This window comes from Oryzias latipes, chromosome 11 (assembly GCF_002234675.1).
Source record: "Oryzias latipes chromosome 11, ASM223467v1".
Taxonomy (NCBI): domain Eukaryota; kingdom Metazoa; phylum Chordata; class Actinopteri; order Beloniformes; family Adrianichthyidae; genus Oryzias; species Oryzias latipes.
In genome coordinates this window covers 9,337,445-9,359,325 of record NC_019869.2, presented here as the reverse complement: position 1 = coordinate 9,359,325, position 21,881 = coordinate 9,337,445, and the positions used below count along the sequence as shown (strand labels likewise).

The 21,881-nt window shown below is 39.2% G+C and overlaps 1 protein-coding gene across 3 annotated transcripts in view; it reads right to left on the bottom strand.

Moving 5' to 3' along the window:
- Positions 1–21,881, bottom strand: part of LOC101171755 (copine-4) — a 31,821-nt gene that overhangs the window by 2,563 nt on the left and 7,377 nt on the right. The window contains exons 3-16 of one of the 3 annotated variants that reach the window (XM_023960051.1): positions 16,202–16,381; positions 13,055–13,126; positions 12,792–12,866; positions 12,227–12,310; positions 12,061–12,150; positions 7,730–7,831; positions 7,529–7,615; positions 6,860–6,919; positions 6,620–6,753; positions 6,331–6,385; positions 6,070–6,121; positions 5,412–5,545; positions 5,299–5,341; positions 2,653–2,861 (exon numbers count right to left, since the gene is read on the bottom strand). In XM_023960051.1, the coding sequence (XP_023815819.1) occupies positions 2,653–2,861; positions 5,299–5,341; positions 5,412–5,545; positions 6,070–6,121; positions 6,331–6,385; positions 6,620–6,753; positions 6,860–6,919; positions 7,529–7,615; positions 7,730–7,831; positions 12,061–12,150; positions 12,227–12,310; positions 12,792–12,866; positions 13,055–13,126; positions 16,202–16,381 (1,377 nt within the window). Of the gene's footprint in view, positions 1–2,652; positions 2,890–5,298; positions 5,342–5,411; positions 5,546–6,069; positions 6,122–6,330; positions 6,386–6,619; positions 6,754–6,859; positions 6,920–7,528; positions 7,616–7,729; positions 7,832–12,060; positions 12,151–12,226; positions 12,311–12,791; positions 12,867–13,054; positions 13,127–16,201; positions 16,382–21,881 lie in introns of those variants that run through there. The other 2 variants (XM_023960053.1, XM_023960054.1) reach the window with 2 other exon arrangements.

Sequence of the window (21,881 nt, the reverse complement as noted above, 5' to 3'; positions counted from 1 at the left end):
CAAAGAATAATGGTCTCCAAAAACTGGAACAAAAATGTTGCAAGCACAACTCAGTTGGATTACTGTCACCTTACAAATTTGTCTCTAGAATGGATATTGCATAGTGATATCATTTTTGAACTGCCATAATCTTCTGCCTAATTTTATATATTCGTATGCATTGCATATTTGACCTTGAACAAGATGAATAGAACAAATAAAAATGGTTGATGGATGAGTGTGATGCTGTGGGGGAACTGTCACCTCAAGGTTGAGGAAGTGAAGCCTTCCCTAGTATGTTGTCTCCATCGCTTTGTGGGGTTTTTAAGATTCCAAACCGACGCATTCGGCATTAGATGCAGAACTCCCCATAGCTGGGAGATGTTCCTGCACAACCTGGCCACTTGTGTTTAACAGTCCATCTTTATTACTTTTTGAGCTGGACTGCAAAACTCATCCTTTTTTTTTGTTTTTGTTAAATACATGTTAAAGACCCACTCCAATAATCTATTGATCTATTTTCAAAGTGTCTATTCTCCGGTGGTCTTCTAATCATATTTATGTTGTGTTTAGCCAAAATCTGTTTTCTAGGACATAGTTTCTGCAGAGCGGCAGGAGTTCATTAGAACTTCTCCTCTGAGCTGTGGGGGGGGGGGGGGGGGGGGTCTGTTGGTGTGAAGCAACCCAGACCCCCCTTCCCCTCCCAGTTCCTGAGAACTTGGAGTAGGGAGCTTGTGGCTCACCCAACATATTTTCTACACCACAAATAAGCTCTTTTTCAAACAGCATTTTTGTGTCTACATTTTGTGACCAAAAACACCATTTTCTTCGGAGTGGATCTTCAATGTTTTATGCAAAGCACTTTGATTTGTCTCTGTGTACACTAAATGTGCAATACAAATTTAATTCAATTTTAGTTCAATAGCCCAATATCACAACACAGTTTTCTCAACAGGCTTTACACTGGTAATTGTGCAAAAACATAAAACCAGTCATAAAAGACCACAGCTGATTGCTCAACTAAATAAACATTGCTTCTTCACCTTGCAGATGATAAATTAATTAGTACTGCAAACAAGGCTAGATCTGTAATAACTTGCAGAGGAATTTCAAAATTAAATTAAATTAATGGTCAAAGTCAGAGTCTGTCGTTCGCCTCACATAAATTCTCTTAGACAATGGATCATCAAAGCGCTTCCACCGCAACCTCTTCAACTGCCCCCCCCCACCTCCTCTTATTTCTCTCACTCTCATCTACCTGTTCCCCCACTCTTTCTGTCATCCAGCAGCTCCGTCCTGCTAATCCCTTCTGAAAAGGAACGACAGAGCAGAAAATCACCTCTCCACCTCTGTCACAAACTCCCTGGCTCCCTTTTGTCTTTAGCTCTGGTTCTCAGCTGAATCCCCCCCATCAGCCCCCCACCACCACCACCACTACTACCAGCTTTCTCTCCTCTTTCCTAAACTTTACTCTCCCTCAACCCTTTCACATTATTTATCACTTCTCTCTGTCCAATTTTCCAGCTTCACATGTTCAACTCGTACTCTTTAGGATGCTGTTTTAATGAGATATAATTTCCAGACCAGTCACAGATCAAACTCACCATAACGGATCCGGGCAAACACATCTGGTCAGAGCCAGGCAAGGCTAATGCAGCCAGAGAAGAAGAACACACACTTGCAGATCCACACCGCAACCAGAGAGGAGAACGCTAATGCTTCATGACGAGCACAGCAAACATATTATGCTCACCCACCCACAAACACACACATCCAAAATCAATGTCATTTCTGAGAGGACAGGCTTACTCGTTTAAACTCACAAAGACAGATATGAATAAATCAAATGTTGAAAAAGAAGTCAAAGTTTGACCTTTTGGCTTTAGTCGAATCGTTTTACTTATTTTCTTATGATATGTCTGGTTTCATGAAACAGTTCTCCTGAAAGCTGTCAAAGTTGCAAGCTCCAGCTGTGAATTTCCAACGTCCATGTTTTCTCAGTGCTGGTTTTTCAATCAGGTAGAAAAAAACAGGTTTTTCACTTAAACTTTGTGTTGTTTTATTGTATTTTTTGACTGTACGTGTGACCTGGTAACCCTAACCCTCCCACCAGCAATCCAAACAGGAGCCCTCTGGCTCCAAGAGGCCAAAATACTATAGACTTCTATTGAGAAATAAACAGTGATTACTCAGTCATTCTATTTGTCGGAATCACCATTCCTGCTTATTTAAAAAGAAATTTTTTCCTTTATTTCAAGTTATTCAAGTTATAAACTGGCCAATCCTATTTGTAAAACTGCCAAATTAATTTAAAAAATAGCTGTGATGATAATATAAGTAATATAATTGTAAAACATTGTCAAACTGTCATAATCATCTAAAACATCTGTACTTTTGGCTCTTAGAGACAGAAAAATAAATACCTCGGCCTCTTTTCCTCACCGTACTTATGCAACACTGATAATAACGTTTTCCCTTTTGACATTTACATTAAGGGAACAAAATGTACCACCTTCCACCTTAGGCATCTTTTACTCATTTTAAACACATTAGTTGCGTCAGTGTTTGCATTTGTTTACTGACCTGGTGGGCATGTGCATGATTTTAATAAGGCTTAGGATCATATAAAAAAGCTCAAAGCAACATCTACTGTTGATCCCAGCCAGCACTCACATGTTTGAAGTCCTTGAAAGGGACAAACTGGACGATGTCTCTAAGGACAGGCTCGCCCTTGGGTGAACGCAGGATTCCATCGTCTCCATCAAGGATCTGCATGTCTGTGAAGTCTGCGTTGCCCACGCCGACAATGATGACAGACATGGGCAGATGAGAGGCATGGACTATGGCCTCCCGCGTGTCAGCCATGTCGGTGATGACTCCATCTGTCAGGATCAGCAAGATGAAGTATTCCTGGTTGTCAGGTTAAAAGGGAAGAAATGAGGAAAAGATGGCCAATGACAATTATCTTATAGCAGTAGCTTCTGATTTAAAGTCCCCACTCCAATCATAATTTGATCTATTTTCAGGGAGTATTCAGACAACCGTTTGGTCCTGACCCAGTCTGCTTCTATTTGGATGGATCGAGTCCTGAACCTTGTGTTTGGTCTGTAGTCAGACTGCCATCATGGGGACTTTCCTGTTCCGGACTAAACCTTGTAAACAAAACAATGTGACTAAAGATCTCTTCTCTCATTGGTCAGTAATTACGAGGGCGAGGCAAAGCAACTAGAAGCAGAAATTATGAAAGTCCTGCTTTTAGTTCATTCAGACTTTATATTTTGTTCACAAATTTTGAACGTCTGTGTCAACGTCAGGCTCAAAACTTTAGAAGCTTCTTTGGTCCGGTGGAGGCATCATGCTGCAGGGCAGTTACTGACAAAAAGACAGCCAAGAAGTTACTGATGAGTGTTTGACACATAGATTGTCAGGAAAACAGTGAGAAAAGCAATGTCTATCACATTAAAAGTTGTTTTAATGAGTCTGCATTCATCCAACCACATTGCAATGAGTTGCTGTGTCTCATTGCTGTTGTGTCATTGTTTTGAGAGAATTCTGTTCAGGAACAACAGGGTAACTTTTAGGATGACGTCACAGCAGCGCCTGTTGGGCGCGTGCCATATGGCGAGACACAAAAAGGATGCAAAAAGCGTTTTCAGCTGTGTAAAAATAAACGTTCTAACAAGTAAACAGTTGGACATTTTTCTTCTTATTGATAAAACGACAATCACTGCTTTACATTTATCCACGACTTATCTGTTGCTTCCTTCCTACTCTGTTTACGTCGGCTACGGTGGCCGCTTTGGTCCAGTTGTTCCGCTCTGAGAACGGATTGTATTCAGACTGAGGAATCTCAGACCGAACCGAAGCTGGATGATTGGAAACAAACTATGACCACCTCCGAAGATGTTTCAGAGAGCAGTTCCTGGTCCCAGACTGGGGTCTGCTTGGGTCTAATTATGATTACACCCAAAATTAAAAACCCTGTGTCGTTTCCTAGGACATAGTTTCTGCTGAGCTGGTGTAGTTCATTAGAAATTGATGGGTGGGACTGTTGGCGTGGTGTGAGCCTGCCAACACTTCCCATCATCTCTTTGTTTACAATCTTTTCTGCTAGCTTACACCTCACACCTCACAATCCCAAGTTAACAATAGCGGTGCAACAAAAATGGTGAGCAATACAGTAAACCCTTGTTTTTCGCGGGGGTTACGTTCCAGAAAGAGCCCGTGATAGTCAAAAACCGTGAAGTAGAAACCTCTATTTTTTTACAATTATGATACAATTAAATCCTCTATTATTCATTGAAAAGAAAGAACAAATCATTTTATAGGCTCAAACATTTGTTTCACAAATCAAAGTACTTTAGAAACGTTTTTTAACAAATAACTTCTGTTCTGTACTGTCAAATAATAATTTTTATTATCAATGTGAACAGAAGGCTTCAAATCGCGGAGATTCGCCCACCGCGACCCGAGTAATTGGATTAAACGGGAGAAAATATAAAATGATGATTATGAAAAAATACAAAGTACAGTCGGACAAATAGTGACTCGGGTGTATTTAACTGCTCTAAATTCAGACTGAGCCGCTGCATCCTGACTCCGCTCTGCAGATTTTTCTTCTTTTAAAGCCCGCGGTGCAGCTGCAGGTGTGTTTGTTCGGGAGAAGAACATAGTGATCGGCAGTTGGTGTTGCTCTTTTTTCTTCTTCGCAAAACATCCTTATACACCGACATGCCAACATCAAGAGAATTTGCAAGTACATAATGTAAATTTGGCAAGCTGTTTTATGTACGTGTACATATTAAACTGCAACGTTATTGACGCACAGGTAGAGAAGAAGCAGAGTGGCTTTTTAGCCAATCAGAATGCAGAACACAATGCACGCTGCAAATCCGTGAAGTAGCGAAACCGTGAAAAGTAAACCGTGTTATAGCGAGGGATCACTGTAATGGAGCTATCTATGGCTTTAAGCCAGATGTCTAAGCAGAGAGTTGGTGGCCTACTGATTGTAGTTTGTATGCAACAACTACAAGCTTTTTCAAACTGCTCCTGATACACAATGATCTGAATAAAGAAAAAACTCAGAAATTTAGTTTTAAGCTTAATTTTCTTCATATGTAAATATTATATAAACAGAAAAACATGATTTTCATTGGAGTGGGTCTTTAAATCAAGCTTGATCTAATCCACAGGAGCTGGAGAGGAGCAGGCATAAAGACAGCAGTGTCTTAAATGTGGGTTAAAATGTCTCAAGTTTAGGACTTGTTTCTTTCAATGTTATTGTTTTTTGCTCATCTTTTCCTTCCTGCGACATCTCACCTTTTGTTTTGCGACATTGTTTCTTGTCTTTTTTTACGTCTGTCTGCCAGAACAAACACCAAAAGTCACGACAACAGTAAAGAAGAGTGTTTTTCTTCCATTTTCTCACTCACCATGGCCTCTTTGGTGTGCATCTCCTCAGAGGCGGAGGAGGCCACTTTCTGGATGATTGGGGCAATGTTAGTCGGCCCGTACAGTTGGATCTTAGGGAGACAATTTTGGTAGGCCTCCACCACACCTTGGATCCCTGCAACCCACACCACCGCAGGGTCTTTACTTGCTTATTTATCTCTGTCGGCCCACATTGCAGCACTGACCTCACAATGTCAAAGTTCTTGTGCTTCCAGAGAAACTTGCTACAATAAATCAGACACTCTACATGTAATTTTACTCCAAGGTGACTGGGCATTTTTAAAATGCATTGCCTCATGCCACACACAAACACAATCCAACGCACATGCACCTTCACGGCAGGCAGTGAAGCTATGTTGGGAGGAGAGCACAGAAGCCTATTTCACACGTGGAGATTAGTGTTGTTTCTCTCTGTGTTGTGCAGCCTCAAATACATCCTGCAGCATTGTGACAATCTCCCCGCTGCATTTAGTGTATGTTTAAGTAGGCCTGCGTGTGCTTTTGTGTGTGTGAGAGGAGGAAAGAGGGGGTTTAGGAAAGGTGGAACAGTAGAAATATGAGGCTGAAGGTCAGGTATAGATGAGACGCACGCACTACAGAGCTGTCTGGTTCTATCTCGTGTCAGTCTTAGGCACTCACCTGCACATTCAGGATTGTCCTCATCGAAGTTCACAGCAAAGTCATGCGAAACCTTAAAGCAAGGCAGAAAACATCATCAGTAGCCACGACATACAGAAAAACATGTCAATCCCAGTTTTAAAAGGTGACAGATTTTGCTTTCATGTTGTTCTAATACAACTGACTCCAAAGGATGCCTGAAACTTTAATCCCAAGCAACTAGAACCCCCCCCCCCCCCCCCCCCCCCCCCGCTCCAGCAAAGACACCCTCAAATGTCCTACCTTGAAGTCAGGTGGAATCAGAGCTCCAAAACCAAATGCAGGGAACATTTTATCACTGAAGAAATGAAGAGAGACATGACTAATTGGAAAACAAGGCAGCAAAGGAAAGAAAAATGATGGACACAAGCCTGACATCTGAATAACTTTATTTCACATATTACGCATACATACTAAATCATCTCTAGGAGACACGATTTGATCCTCAAGGAGAAAAACCGTGCATGCATCTCTGTTCTTTTAGATTGTATGTCAGCATGAGGTGAATGATGATTGATGGAGTGCTCTCTACCTGTCATAGTCTTGGCAGATCTCTCCAACAGCCACTAGAGCTTTGAGGTACTCATTGGGCTGGTAGGGATGGATGTAGTGGAGGGAGCAGCTGTTCCTCGGATCCCCGTTGGATGCTGTAAAGTCTATTGCCACCTAAAATGCGAAAAGAAATTGAAACCGTTTCAGCAAAGTGGGAACGATGAGACAACGGTAATCTGATGCAAATGTATAGTAATTTTAATTTTAGTGTCATATTTACTGTAAACTGAATCTGACAGCCTCCCATGATGTAATCCAAAAAAGAATACATCTTAATGATCTGTCAAGAAAAGGGCATTGGAAGTCAGTTTGGGTTGTCTATGAATCATTGTCTCAGACAATGATAAGAACTTGCTGGTATTTTACTAGAAGTGCAATAACAAAATGAACACATAGTGACACATGGAGGGATACCATCATGGCCTTAAATATGCCATCTGTGTAGCTAGTCCTCAGGGGGAAAGGACCCTCATCATCACGTATCATTTTTTATATGACAAAGGAAAGATAAAAATAAAAAATATCTGTGTATCGTGGGGGGAAACACAATCAAAGACACATCCAATGTGAAATATAGAATTGTTTCTGTTCTTATTTTAGGGCTCTTTTGAAATGTTGGGCTCTATTTAAACGGTTGATGGAAGATCAAAATACCACTTTAAGGTTGTTTATAGTGAGGAATGAACATAATAATACACTTAAAAGCTAAAAAACTGATTTTTCATGTTAAAGGCATGCATATATAGATGAATAGATGTCAATCACCAGTAAATGCGTGTGTGAAAATGTAAAGACACCAACATGTCTTTTGGACAGTTAAGAGGCAGATCTAATAATGCTACCAAAGAGAAAGGATGTGAATGCTTGGGTGGCCTGTGTGTAACATCACCTTGCAGTGGTTGAGAATGACAGTCCCAGAGTTTCTGTAATTCTTTTTCTTCATTTGATATTTAGGGTTGATGCATTCCCATTGGATCTGGATTATAAAACCAAACGCACACCTTTAAACAGCAGCATTAACCTGGAAATTTTTTTTGGCCCACTCCTTCGAAAGGCACGTAAAAACTCACGGCTTGTTTTTTTTAATTACCTGCTTGCCCTCCTGCTCTGCCTTCATCGTCTCTTTATAAGTGGTCTGAAACTCTCCAATAAAGTCATGTTTTCCATTGGAGTCCCAGTCCCAAACTGTACACTGTTGCAGACACAGACAAATGCACTCAGTTAGATAGCATAGATACAACATGGTCACCCCAACACACACACACTTTTACTCGCAAACAAGGAGAGAAATGCCATGGTGAATGATTGATAGAGTGGTGTTGGTGGGGGGGCAATGGAGCAGTGAAATATTAATCTGAAGACGCTGAGAGGGACACAGTTTAAGAGACAGCTTTATGAGCGTGTGTCAGCGTTTAGCCGTAATCCTTGGTTTATCTCTAAGGTGCTACTTGTGATGATAAATGACTTAATTCAAATTGGGGTCAGCAGGCCAAACTTTAATGGCCTGTGAAAAAACAACCAATTACCTCAAAGGAGCGACACGTGGACATGAACATTCCTGAAAAGTGAACAGTAATGCTCAGAAAAGTCTTGCCTGTTCTATACTTTAAACCAATCCAATGGCACCTGACTAAAATAAAGGACCAGCAACAATCTCCTCATTTCCTGTCTCCGACTTGTGCTCCACCCGATGCACCCTGCCCTTTATGTCCCTGTCATTTGTGCTTTTAATAGTGATTCCTGAGCATGAGGAAGCAGGTGCTTACTTTGGAAGCCTTGCCTCCACTTCAAGTTGCTGAGAGGTGTGCTAGAGACTAATGAAAAAATGAAGAAGCTCTGTTCCATTCACTGAATACTAACTGACAGAGAGTGAGAGACCAAGGGAGGGGAGGAAAAGGGGGAGAGGTGGAGATATGAGCAAGGAGAAGTACAATAGGAAAAAAGCTGCTATACTCTGCAGAGGAAGGTTATGCATTTATTCATTGGTCAGTAAAGACCCAGGTAAAAGAAAGTTCCAGCCTGCAGAAAAATCCCTGCCCTTTCATTTCTCACCACAGCCTTGCTGGCTAGCATAGGTTGTAGTTCTGCAAACGATAGTCCGTAGAGTCGTGAGTGTGCGATTGGGAGAGTGCAAGCCCTTTCTCCCGCTGTTAGGAGCCATACAGAGTTAAGAAGCCTCTGAATATTTAATGAACAAGTTCATGTTTATTCATGAGAGGGATAACTGTTCACAGCTGATTTGAAGCCTAGCATACACACACACCAAACACGCATGCAGGTAGATCCAATCTGGCCAGTGAAGGTGACAGTTAAAGATCTTTAGACAACATATCAGGAGACAACACCTACATGGTTTCAAAAGAAAAACCAAGGAACTAATTATGAGTGTTTTTTTTTATCGATTTGTAGAAATTATTTTCATTAATGCGTGTAGGTGCTAACGAAATTAAAAAGGTTCAGATCCTTATCTTTGAAAATAACTTTTACTTAAAGAGGAACATGAGTTGAAATGCATTTTTAATTTGGTAAAATGTCATAAACAGTTTAACCCTACTTTCATTCAACTATCGTAACTCTTCAACCGTTTATGCAGTTAACATAGATCTGCAAATTCTAAAAATGGAGAAGAACCTGCTGATTCACGTTGATCACGGGAACGGTCGAAGAGTTACAGTATGTCAAAGAGCGTGTGTTATTTAGGTGTCGCCGGTGACATCTACAGTGTTGAAGGGCTAAAGCTTTTGAAGGGCCTATATCATGCTATTCTTAAGGCTTTTATAGTAAACAATATCCATGTTTATGATCATTTATTACCGGTGGCACACAAAAGAACAATTTTTTAAATTACATTTTAATAAGTTCCTTGGTGACAATCATAAAGCAAACCATTTGATACATGTGATATGTAAAAAAATAAGTAAAAAAGTTAAAGACCCACTCCAATGAAAATCATGGTTTTGGTGTTTTTAACATGTAGTTGTAGGATTTTTTCCAACGATGGAGGACATATATAAAGTAACATTAAGATTAAAATTGCATTTCTAAGTATTTTTTTATTTGAATCGAGAATCAGCAGCAGAATACAAAATGTGCTTTAAAAAAACCTTGGTTGATATACACACTACAGACAGCGGGCCGCCAGCTCCGTGCTCCTCTCCATTCCGATCTGACATCAAAATTGTACGGCTGGATAGCTCCATTCAATGAGTTATATCACTAGAGGAGACATCACGTGGTTCCTCATGGGAGGAGAGCACCGCCATCTTGGTGAGGTGAAGTTACTACTGCAGTGCATTAATGTGAACACATTTTTTGCATAATACCAGTTCATTGTGCGGGTTTCAAGAGAACTGATTCCATGAAGGAGGAAGGTATATCATTTCACAGGTAAGTACTATAATTTTTTTCTTTTAATGCTGCAGGGGCTTCATTAATCATACACATGTTGACATGCATGATGCTGCAGGGCTGTTATCAACATGCTGCATGATGTACGTATAATTTGCTGTCGACATAAATGTACATTTTATTTTACTAAACTTGTATACAGCATACTAGGCTACTTTAGTAATATAGATTTATACATTTCTGGCTCAGTGACTGAACTTTTCTTGCAGGTTTCCAATGGATTCAGACTTAAGGAAAAAGTGGATCTTAGCAATAAAAAGAGCTAGCCCAGATGGATCACTGTGGTACCAACTAACAATAAAGTCTGGCTATGTTCAAAAGATTTGTGGAAACACATTTAGATAAGAGGCCAGACTGTTTGCCTGAAACCCGACACCATAACATCTGTGTTACACAAATTGATCACTCGCATGGATCGGTATAAATCTATTGTTTTTCTTTGTTGTTGTTGTTTTTTTTAGGGTAAATCTATTGTTCAATTTTGGACTTCTTTTGAATATTTATTTTATTATTATTATTATTATTGTTGTTGTTGTTGTTGTTGTTGTTATTATTAATAATGATATTAATAGACTTATTTTTTATTTTTTATTGACTTATTATTTATGTATTGTTATTATTTATTGTTTATATTGACTTACTATTGATTTATTATTATTATTATTATTATTATTGACTTATTGTTGGGTTTTACTAAATAATTTAAATTACATGTCAAAGAGGTCTAAAACTCCTAAATGTTTACAAATTATTTTTTTGTAAATTCTTTGTAATAATTTTTTTAATTAATTTTTTTCATAAGAAGTCCTGCAACAAAGCATTTTCATTAAAGTTTGAGCTTTAAAGGCTGACTGTTTCTCTTCTTTAACAACAACAAATGATGTATCTGTATATATATTATATATATAAATATAATATATTTACATATATGTGTAAATATATATAAATGTAAAAATATATAAAGTATATAAAAGCTACTTAGACACCTCTAAAATCAATAGAAATCACTGTCATGTGGGCGTCGTCGACCTCACCAAGATGGCGTCGCGCTCTGCCACCGTCGGCGAGGCTTCTAAAACGGGCGTGTCTCCTCTAGTGATATAACTCATTGGCTCCATTATTGCTCGCCATTTTTGTTGTTTTGCTAACATTAGCTTGGGGTTGTGAGTGGCTGTAACCTAGTGGGACAAAGGGTAGACAAATGGGTGATGGGAAATAAGCTCAACAGTCGTGCCCACAACTCTGAGGCTATGCCCTAGGAAAAAACAAAGGTTATTTTTTTTCCCCAAAAACATGTGTATTATTTGTATTCATAATTAGAAGAAATGTTGTATCATTTATGTGGCTGTATATTTATGGAGATGTATCTAGTACTTTTTTTTCTTCCTCGAATCAGGACTAATCATTTTTAGGTTGATGTATAGATGTATTTTATTTGTCTTCTTTATTATTTTTTGATTATTTGAAACAAACGCGTAAATCAATCAAATCAACTTTCTGCTGATAGACACCAAATTCCTTTATCATGAAAAAATCTCCCATTTGAGTCAGTCGGTATGATTTGATTTTTAATTATTCTTCAGTACACAAAAAAAGGTGGATTTTTAGCCCAATCAATCAAGATTTCTTTGGAGAAAAGTTTGTACCTTTGCTCTGCTCTTTTTTTTTAATGCTCAGATACGGTACTTAATATTTTCTCAGCCTTGGACTTCATCCCAAACTGTCAAAACAACAACCCGAAATCACTTATGTAGTAACTAACAGCTTGTGGCTGCTTTGAAGGGAAGATTATTTTCATATTCATCGAGCTGGGGAGCTGCTTAAATCACACAATTTCTGGCAAGGAAACAACAGGCATGTCGGTGCCACTTGGCTTCATTCTTGTTAACAAGCCTGGAGTCTCCTTAAGGGGGTTGCTAAATTGATGGACCTGCGGCCAAGGTTTATAACAGATTAACAGTATATCAAATGTCACCGGCATCATTTTCACATCAGCTGTTGCATTTAACTCACCTTTAACTCCCTGTCGTGGTCTCCACTGCACAATGTGTTCAAGGAAACTTTGAAGGATTTCCACACGGGGCTCAGGTTGTTCATGACCGTCTGCACACATTCAATCACACGTTAATATAAAAAGTTAGTGATAATAAGTGTGTGTGTGTGTGTGTGGGGGGATTACCTCAGTTCTGTGCACGAGCGACTCTGTCCCGTCATCATTTACTCTAAAAATCTCCAGAAAAGGATCCGATTTACTGAAGAAATCCTTTAGAGAGAAAACATTACAGCGTTTACCCAGATATGTTATTTTACCCCATAGATCATTCACGCACTCCCTGAATTGTTATTTGACCTCTTTTCCCGCCCCTTTTTATTTTGTTTCATCTATCCATCTCTCCTGTTCTTTCCAATTTATCCACCACCTCCCTGCAGCTTTCCACAACTCCCTTTGGGCACAACTTGTTTGGATTAGTCATCCATGGCCATGTGCATGAGAGCTAAAAATTAATATGGTTATCTGTTATTGTGGCAGGGTTCTCAAGATTAAATGGGGTTATTGTGGAGGAGGGGTGCCCACCTATCTCAGCGGGCCTCCTCTAAGGTCGGATTGTACAATAAGTATTATGTTAGCTGCTACTTCATCGGATCGCACAACCAGAAAGGCCTGTTCTACACATTTTATTACATCTTATTATCTTAAAAGAAATCTCAAATTTGAATTGATGAACACAGGCAGTCGCACAAACCTTGTCGTCCAGCTTCCGAGCGCTGAATGAGAGCTCGACGTAATCGTCATTTCCAGACAACTCCTCTGCTGTCACCTTATTGAGGAGGAGCGGAAAAAAGATGGAGAGAGTAAGGGGGGGTGCAACAGGAGGAGAAACCAGCATCAGAAGGAGGTGAGGAAAAATTAGATGGAAATGAACAGAACAGACTCTCTGAGTGTGCAGAAAAAAGTGTATGTGATTGATGCACATGCAGGTTATGGACTCTGGAACAAGCGTCGTACCATTATGGAGGACTTTCCAGAGGTGTTTCCCTGCTTGAGCAGAGCTTTGGTCAGCTTCCTTTGTGAGACGATCTGAAGTATACAGTAAGACCAGCAAAGACAGAGAGAAAGTCTTAACTCAAACGTGCAAAAAGGCCATTGTTTTATTTAATATTGTGATGTACAAATCAAGTCATTTTTGTCTGTTTCTATTCTTTTTTGGTGATGGAGTTGCTACATAGTAGTGTTTATAGATCTATGTAAGTTCATGCAATTCAACAGCAATAAAGTCACAAGTTCATACTTTCATTTTCGTATGACCACAATTAAAACGCTAACAACTTTACTAACTTTAATTGCAATTAATCAAACTGTGTTTGAAAAACTTCACACTTAATGAAATCAATGTGTTGTGTCCTGTATGTATAAACACAAATGTCTCTATTTCTCATTAAGACCTAGTGTGGATCCTCTGGGAAGACCCTTCATGTTAGGGGTGTGTATTGGCAAGATTCTGGCAATACGAAATGTATCGCTACATGCGTTTCACCAGACGATGTGTATCGCCCTGCTATCGCACTGCTTCACTCGTTCTCATCTGGAGCCCACTACAAAACACCACAATCCACGTTTTTATATGGTACTGGCAGCAACGTGGCACAGGTACCCATGGGTACACCACTCAGTACTCACCCTAAGCAAAATCAAGCAGAACATCTCTCATAACAAAAATTGCAAGCCTGACTGAACATTAAGCATTTAACCTAAACCGATTTTGGGAAATTGTGTTGTTTTGTGTGGTGTATAGCTGCTCAAAGGGGCTCAGTGTGCTGTTGCTGCCAAAGAGCCATCGGGATTGAAGTGGAAAACAAAAATCAGATGCTAAAGGATGTCTAAATATTGTCCTGTGTGCATTTTAAATCCATACAAGTATTACCAAATGAAATATCACGACATATCATCTCTTCAAATCAATTTTTACTAAGACCTCTACTTTACGCCACTGCATTACTATGTAGCCACAAGGGGCCCAAGTCTGGGTCCCCCTGTGCCGGTCCCCAGCCCGGATTAAATATAGGGTTGTGTCAGGAAGAGCATCTGCCATTAAAATCTCTGCCAAAACCCCCTGAGCAGTTCTTCAAGAAAAAAAAAACACCCATTCCAATGAAAATGAATTATTTGGTGTTTTTTTTGTGACAGTTTTCTGATGATGGAGGACATATATTGAGTATTTCTTTATTCAAATTGTTGTGAATCAGCAGCAGAGAAAAAAGTGCAGTTTGTAAAAGAGCTTATTTTTGACGTAGAAGATACGCTGGACGGGCCACAAGCTCCCTGCTCTGCTCCATTCTGATGCATCGACTTGCAGAAAATTGATCCATGTACGTCTTAGTTTTCCTCATCTCAGCAAGTATATGGATCAAAACTGTACGTCTGGATAGCTCCAATATTGCTTGCTGTTTTTGTTGCATCGGTAATGTTAGTTTGGGCTTGTGAGGGGCTGGAAGCTAGAGTGTAAACGGATAGCTCAGTGATGGGTCTCGTTAGGAGGGTTCCTCTGAGCCAATGGCTCTGCCCACAACTGAAGAAAAAATGTCTTAAAAAACAATGCAAGTTTTATGATTTTGGCTAAAAACAGCATCATCATAACTAAACGACCACCGGGAATTCTTTTACGATGGATCAAAAGATGGTCAAAGTGGGTCTTTAATGAACATCATACCCACATAGTTTTAACTGAATAGGAAAAAATGATAAAAATTATTTAGATTGATAACAATCAGTCATAAGCTCATTATGTGTGACTTTGTGGCCAACTGGCTTATTTACTTATGAATGCAGTGAAAACAATCTGAGGGAGCCTGGAGGCTTTATGTAAATACAAACTCAAGGACACTGAAAGTGCAAATGCAGACAGTGGCAGGAGCTGACCTTAAATCTGCAGATCCACAGCTGAAGCTGCCTCCTTGCACTAATTAAACTACATATTATCTAACTACTGGCTATTTTTGAAAAGGAGTCTTTACCCAATTGTGTAGTTCATTGTGATTCAATTTTATTAAAATATAAAACTCAGATGCACAAGAGCTACCTTAACCCTTCAATTGCCCACTCAACCAAATGGATAACCCTTGTGCTATCCTAGGTACTTTGACATTGGGAGTGGGGTCATCTAGACCCACTAGACAGTGCTCTGAACCTAATTTCTTCAATGATTTGTGATCTTCACTGTTGTCCATGGATTACATGAAATCTTTCCACCTTTATCCACCTTTGTCATGGTAGGGATAACAAGCCAATGGTCATCTTGACCACATAGGATAGCACAAGGGTTAAAGGCATTTTGAAAACATATTATTATTCATACGTAAAATAAATTTTTTTGTATTTTTTATTTTGTTTTGGAGGGGTTGATGAAAACCCACTTACAGTGTGTTTTTGGTGTTTCTAAAATGTTCTTGTGGCATTTTTCCCGATGATGGAGGACATATATGAAGACATTTAAGCTCAAAATTGCATTTCTAAGTATTCCTTTATCCGTATCATTGTAAATCTGGAGAAGACAAAAAAATGAAGTTTAAAAAAAATGTAGAAAGACACTGGGCAGGCCACAATCTCCCTGCTCCATTCCAGAATGGGGAGGGGAAGGGGGGCGGGCTTACGCCACACATACATGCCCCCCGCACATCTCAGAGGTGAATGTCTAATGAAGTCCCCTCGCTTTGCAGAAACTATGTCCTGGAAAGCGACACAGGTTTTTTGATTTTGACTAAAAACAGCGTAATCGTAATCAAAAAGACCTCTGGGAACACTTTTACAATGGATCAAAAGATGATTGAAGTGGGACTTTAAATAGGTTCGGGGATTACAGAAAGGAACCAAAGTAAAGCAAAAACTCTAATAGTCATAATGCATCTATACAGCTTGTTCCTAATGATGCATATTAATGTGTTTTTCCACATTTGTCTCCTGAATATGCTGACATCATAAATCTTCCAAATGTCCAGATGTATATAATATAAACCATATTTACAGGCATTGCTATGTTCCATGTGGCTTGGTTTTGCTAAAGGCTCACACATGCTTATTTTTTCACCCAAACATTTACCTTGTTCTCTCAAGAAACATGCAATTTGCTAGTTTTTTGTGTGTGTCAGTCACACTGACCTGTCCTAAGGTGCACTCCATCGCTCCCAAAAAGTCAGCATCACGGAGGCCATTGTTGCCAGAGCTGATGTCGTGCAGCTCAAACCGAAGCCTCTGAACCTCCTCAAAGTAGTAATCCACCAAGAAGATCTTGGAGAAAACTGGACTGCTGCTGCTGCGGATCACCTCCGTACGGTCCACCTGCAATTACAAACTCGCATGGGTCTATAAGACGAAACCCGGAGGTCTGCACAGCTTATGAAAAAAATTAAAACACATTCAAATCTTTTTTTAAACTACATTTACAGTACAGATCAAAGGTTTGGACACACCAGGTTGACACACAGCTGATAATCCAACTGAATAGACTGTTAGAATTTGTTTTATGGCAAGAAAAAAGCAGCTAAGTACAGAAAAACAAGTGGCCATCAGTACTTTAAGAAGTGAAGGTCAGTCAGTCCAAAAAATTGGGAAAACTTTGAGTCACCAGTCTCAGAAATGGCAGGTTAACAGCAGCTCAGATTAGAGAGCAGGTCAATGGCACACAGAGTTCTAGCAGCAGACACATCTCTACAACAACTGTTAAGAGGAGACTGTGTGAATCAGGCCTTCATGGTAGAATATCTGCTAGTAAACCACTGCTAAAGAAAGGCAACAAGCAGAAGAGACTTGTTTGGGCTAAAGAACACAAGGAATGGACATAAGACCAGTGGAAATCTCTGCTTTGGTCTGATGAGTCCAAATTGGAGATTTTTGGTTCCAACCACCGTGTCTTTGTGCGACGCAGAAAAGGTGAACGGATGGACTCTACATCCCTGGTTCCCACCATGAAGCATGGAGGAAGTGGTGTGGTGGTGTTTTGCTGGTGACACTGTTGGGGATTTATTCCAAATTGAAGGCATACTGAACCAGCATGGCTACCACAGCATCTTCCAGCGGCATGCCTTTCCATCCGGTTTGCGTTTAGTTGGACCATCATTTATCTTTCAACAGGACAATGGCCTCAAACACACCTCCAGGCTGTGTAAGGGCTATTTGACCAAGAAGGAGAGTGATGGGGTGGCTGTACAGAGGACCTGGCCTCCACAGTCACCGGACCTGAACTCAATCGAGATGGTTTGGGGTGAGCTGGACCGCAGAGTGAAGGCAAAAGGGCCAAAAAGTGCTAAGCATCTCTGGGAACTCCTTCATGACTGTTGGAGACCATTTCAGGTGACTACCTCTGGAAGCTCATCAAGAGAATGCCAAGAGGGTGCAAAGCAGTAATCAAAGCAAAAGGTGGCTACTATGAAGAACCTACAATATAACACATTTTCAGTTGTTTCACACTTTTTGTCATGTATATAATTCCATGTGTGTTAATTCATAGTTTTGATGCCTTCAGTGTGAATCTACAATTTTCATAGTCATGAAAATAAAGGAAACTCTTTGAATGAGAAGGTGTGTCCAAACTTTTAGTCTGTACTGTATGTTGTTTAGTTATTTAAATATCAGGGAAAATAACGGCATGAAAATCACATGTACAGTAGATTAAAACTCAACCATGGAAAAGAAAACCTCCCGCTTTGTTATAAAGGAAATTCTTGCATTGTTCAGTTGTAGCTTAAATAAACACATACAAAAGATTGGTTATCACTTCAACCACTTGTTTGCAGTCTCCCTTTAAATTGGGCTCCATGTGTAGCGCTCCAAAGAGTACTGAAGTACGAAAGCCCCAATTCAACACCAAGCTTACTGCTTTTGTGCATTGATTAGCCGCCTCCAAAGTCTCTTCAGTAAAGCAGCAATTACCACAAATAGCCATTAGAAAATTGTTTTACACTTATCAGCTTGACAGCTGCAAACATTGATTTTTTCCCCCCCAATGCAGCCTGAAATTCTCCCAAGCTGTTTGACTACACAGAAATCTGATTATAGCTGTAACATTGATCTCACATTTGATTATCTCTATCATTCTTTCGGACTGCTTGACACAGAAGCCAAAGTCTGCCACAGCATCAGAACATGCTGAACACTGGCGGCAGCAACTGTTTGAAAGGAATCCAACCCATTTAAATTACTGCCTGCAAGAGACTCTCCCACAATCACAGATTTAACACAGATTTTGGGTTAGGGTTTTTGCCACAAAACAAAGATACTAAACAGCCGCAATTCTTTTTTAAGGTACACCACTGTGACACCAAATTTGATGGGTAGTGAAGACATTATATTTGTCCTCATAATTCTCCTCAAAAGGGGCTTATCAAGCCTATTTTTCTTATTGCAAATATTTAATTTACTCATATTTAGCATTTTTACCTAACCTTTCTGAAAAAAGCAAGAAAAAGCTAATCAATTCTGAACCTTCTAAAGTCATTGTTGCATTATTTCTATTAGCTGTTTACAATAATGCAGGTATGAAACCAACCCCCCTACCCCGCTGATACTGTTGTCATTCAAAACCTAACAGGAAGGTTTAAGCCAGGGGTGTCCAAATGTGTGAGGGTCAACCAATCAGCCTGCAATCTCTGAACGACAGAATTTAGCCAATCAAGAAAGAACTGGGCGTCACATTAATTTCATAGGAGGAGCCCGCGGGCCGATGAAAATTTGAATGCGTGCCCATTTGGCCCACAGGCCAAACTTTGGACATGGCTGGGTTAAGCTTCAAAATATTGGATTTAAAACAACCAAAACAAGAGTTATGACGCATAATTGTGAAGCTTGGAAAAATCCTTGGAACTTTGCATATAGCTTAGTGGAGCTTCACCTGTTTATTTAGGCATTTTAAGCTTTGTTTGACCTTTGCTTTGTTTGTGGATGTATACTTTTTTTTGTCTCTACGTGTTCGATCTTTGTTATAAAATGTCAAAACTGTTTAAATCAATATTTTTGGATTTTTCAGTAAAGAAAATGGCAAAATGTACCACTCTGAGTTTTTGGACAATTTCGGTTTTTTGACTTTGTAATGTAATAAAAATGGTGGGGTTGGAGGGATATCAAGCAGTGCAAAAGAACAGTTCTGAAGATAAATTAATCAAATAAATTATAAAATAGGTTAAAAAAAGTTTTAAAAGGCTCTTGACTGAAAAGGTTTAATGTAATACTTCCTCCTTCAAATTAGAAATACATTTAGCAAACTTTTTGAATGTCTGGTGTCCTCATTATGATATGATAGTAAAAAAACAGCTCCCTAGTTTGGTTTTCCAGAGATCTTTCTGTGAAGCCTCCTAATACGGAGTTGCCAAATGCTGCACTACTTTCTGAGCGGTTGATCTTAGGGCCCAGTGGAAAACAGCTGTTAGTGTGTGAGACGGTGTGGGGGCTTTTAGAGTCTGACAGTTTCTGTGTGGTGGTGGTGGTGGTGGCACATTTGGACCTTCATGTGTGTTTTCAGATCTGTGAGACGGCCACTTAGCGTGCAACATGCAGTGATCCACAATGGAAGTTAGTATTTTATCTATTTCTCTAAACCGGTTGATCAGCATGTTATACACCTTTCTTAGAAAGAAAATGAAAATATTGGCCTGTTTCCTTTTTTGTTTCCCTTCATTTTCTGTGGTTCTGTACACATTCTGCATTCAATGTTATTTTGCTTTTCATCCTTATTTGCTTTTTTTCAACAACATACAAGGCTATTATCTCCTGTAAATCTTATGTTGTTGTTTTAACTTTCCTTTCCTTTTATTTCCTCCCAATGCTATGGAGTTTCATTCCCGCAGCTGTTTATTTCTGTGATTTCTCTTCCTTTTTTGCAGCTCTAATGTATTTTTCATGAACATAGCTGAATTACCCTCTTTAGGGAGGACCTTAAGGTGAAACTTTTGCCAAAAATGAAGGCACTCTTATTCTTTTGCCTTGAATTTCTCTGAAAGGGTGTATCAAAGTATCCATTTGACAGACCTGAACACTCCAAGACTTTTCCTTTGAAAAAAACACAGATGCAAGTTGTTCGTTCGATGTTACAAGAGTAGAAGTTAGACTTCCTACTCCAAAACAATATTTTCTCCCCTTTTTTTAAATACTAGTGTATCTTAGAATGAGTTTAATAAAAATGGTTTGTCCAGACTTACTATGGCCCTGAAGGGCAAATCCCATCATTAATTCACTCTATGCAAAAGCACATTAAAGATAATATAAAAGTTTTTAAAAAAAAGAAAACAACAACATTATAGTTTGGAAATCAGAACAAAATTCCAGAAACAAAAATGAAAACAAAAGTAACTTCCAGGAATCAAAATAAAATGTTTAAAAACGAAAAAGACACAATATGGGACATTGCTGAGTGGATGATGACAGTCATTTGAAAAGGCATGAAGTGATATTAGATCTGCTAAAATTTGATAGAAGGGCCGGACCAGACTGTCTTCTGCTCTATTTGACAAGCATTTTGAGAGGGTTTCAGGTTGGAGCACAGACTGCAGAAGGGGGGAATAAAATGTCACGTCTTGATCATGTGGCCAGATTAAAAAATAAATAAACATGGGTCTCTGATATTGTTCAGTGGGCCGGACCAAACATGGAGGCGGGCCGGATCTAGCCCGCGGGCCGCAGTTTGCCCACTCCTGCCATAGTATTAACCTTTCCCAGTTTCTTATTGCGTTGGATTTTTTAAGATTTTATTTTGATTTCTGAATATTACTTTTGTTTTCCGAGATGTTTAATTTTTGTTCCATTCCTTTTTTAGAATTGTGTTATGGTTTCTGAAATGGTGTTTCTAATTTATTTTTCGTTTTTTTTTTTATTACTGTTGTGATCTTTATCGTGTTTTTGTGTTGATTCGATTTGTTGGGTTGTTGGTGTGATTGGCACTTCAGGGCCACCGTACCGACTGTTTCCTTTGGAACCAAATTGAAAAACAGCTTCCATTAAAATAAGACTGGGGCACTTGGATAGATAGTGTCCAAAGACTGCAAATGACAAACTTTCCAAAGATGAAAATTATTAATAACTACTGTTTAATCCTCCAAAAACATGTAGTCACATATTATGTTAGTTTTATGTGGAAAAATATGTAATTCACATACTTTACCACCTAAGGGAATAGTCAAAATGTTTACAAAATCTTGTACAGTTTTTTAGGGAACTTAAATGATTACTAGTTAGATTTCTGATTCAATTCATAAACTCAAAAGGACTTACATGGCTGATGGTGAAGACATTTTGAGGGTTTTGTTCAACCCCTTCATGCCTGACCTTATTTCCAATTTAAAAAATATATAAATATCAATGTTTCTTTCCATTCAAGGGAATGCTAAATTTACGGCATGAATGGGTTAAAGCAATGAATCCCACAAGCATATGTCTGCCCGTCTTGACATAGGCATGTGGTGAACTGTGCTGAGTCGTCAGAAATATCATCTGGTTTCCACTCAGATTTCCGCAGAGTAAATACTGTTCAGAGGACTGAAATAGAAATGTTCCTGTGTACATCCTCAATGTCTGACATTATAAAAATGATCCCTTAATAATTTGTTATATTACAGACCTTAGGAAAATAAGACGTCAGTGCTGTCAGTGTGATGGACACTCTTTGTGTTGTAGCTAGAATTTACAAGGTGTCAGAGTGGATGAATCAGTGTGAGAAAGAACACTTGAGAATGATCAACTTCTGGTTTCCAGCTCTGACTCACCATAATCACTTCATTTAATAATTATGAGAAAGACATTTTCAACAGATGGGCAAATGTACAGATGCAGCCTCTTCCCCCCTCCTGTCACA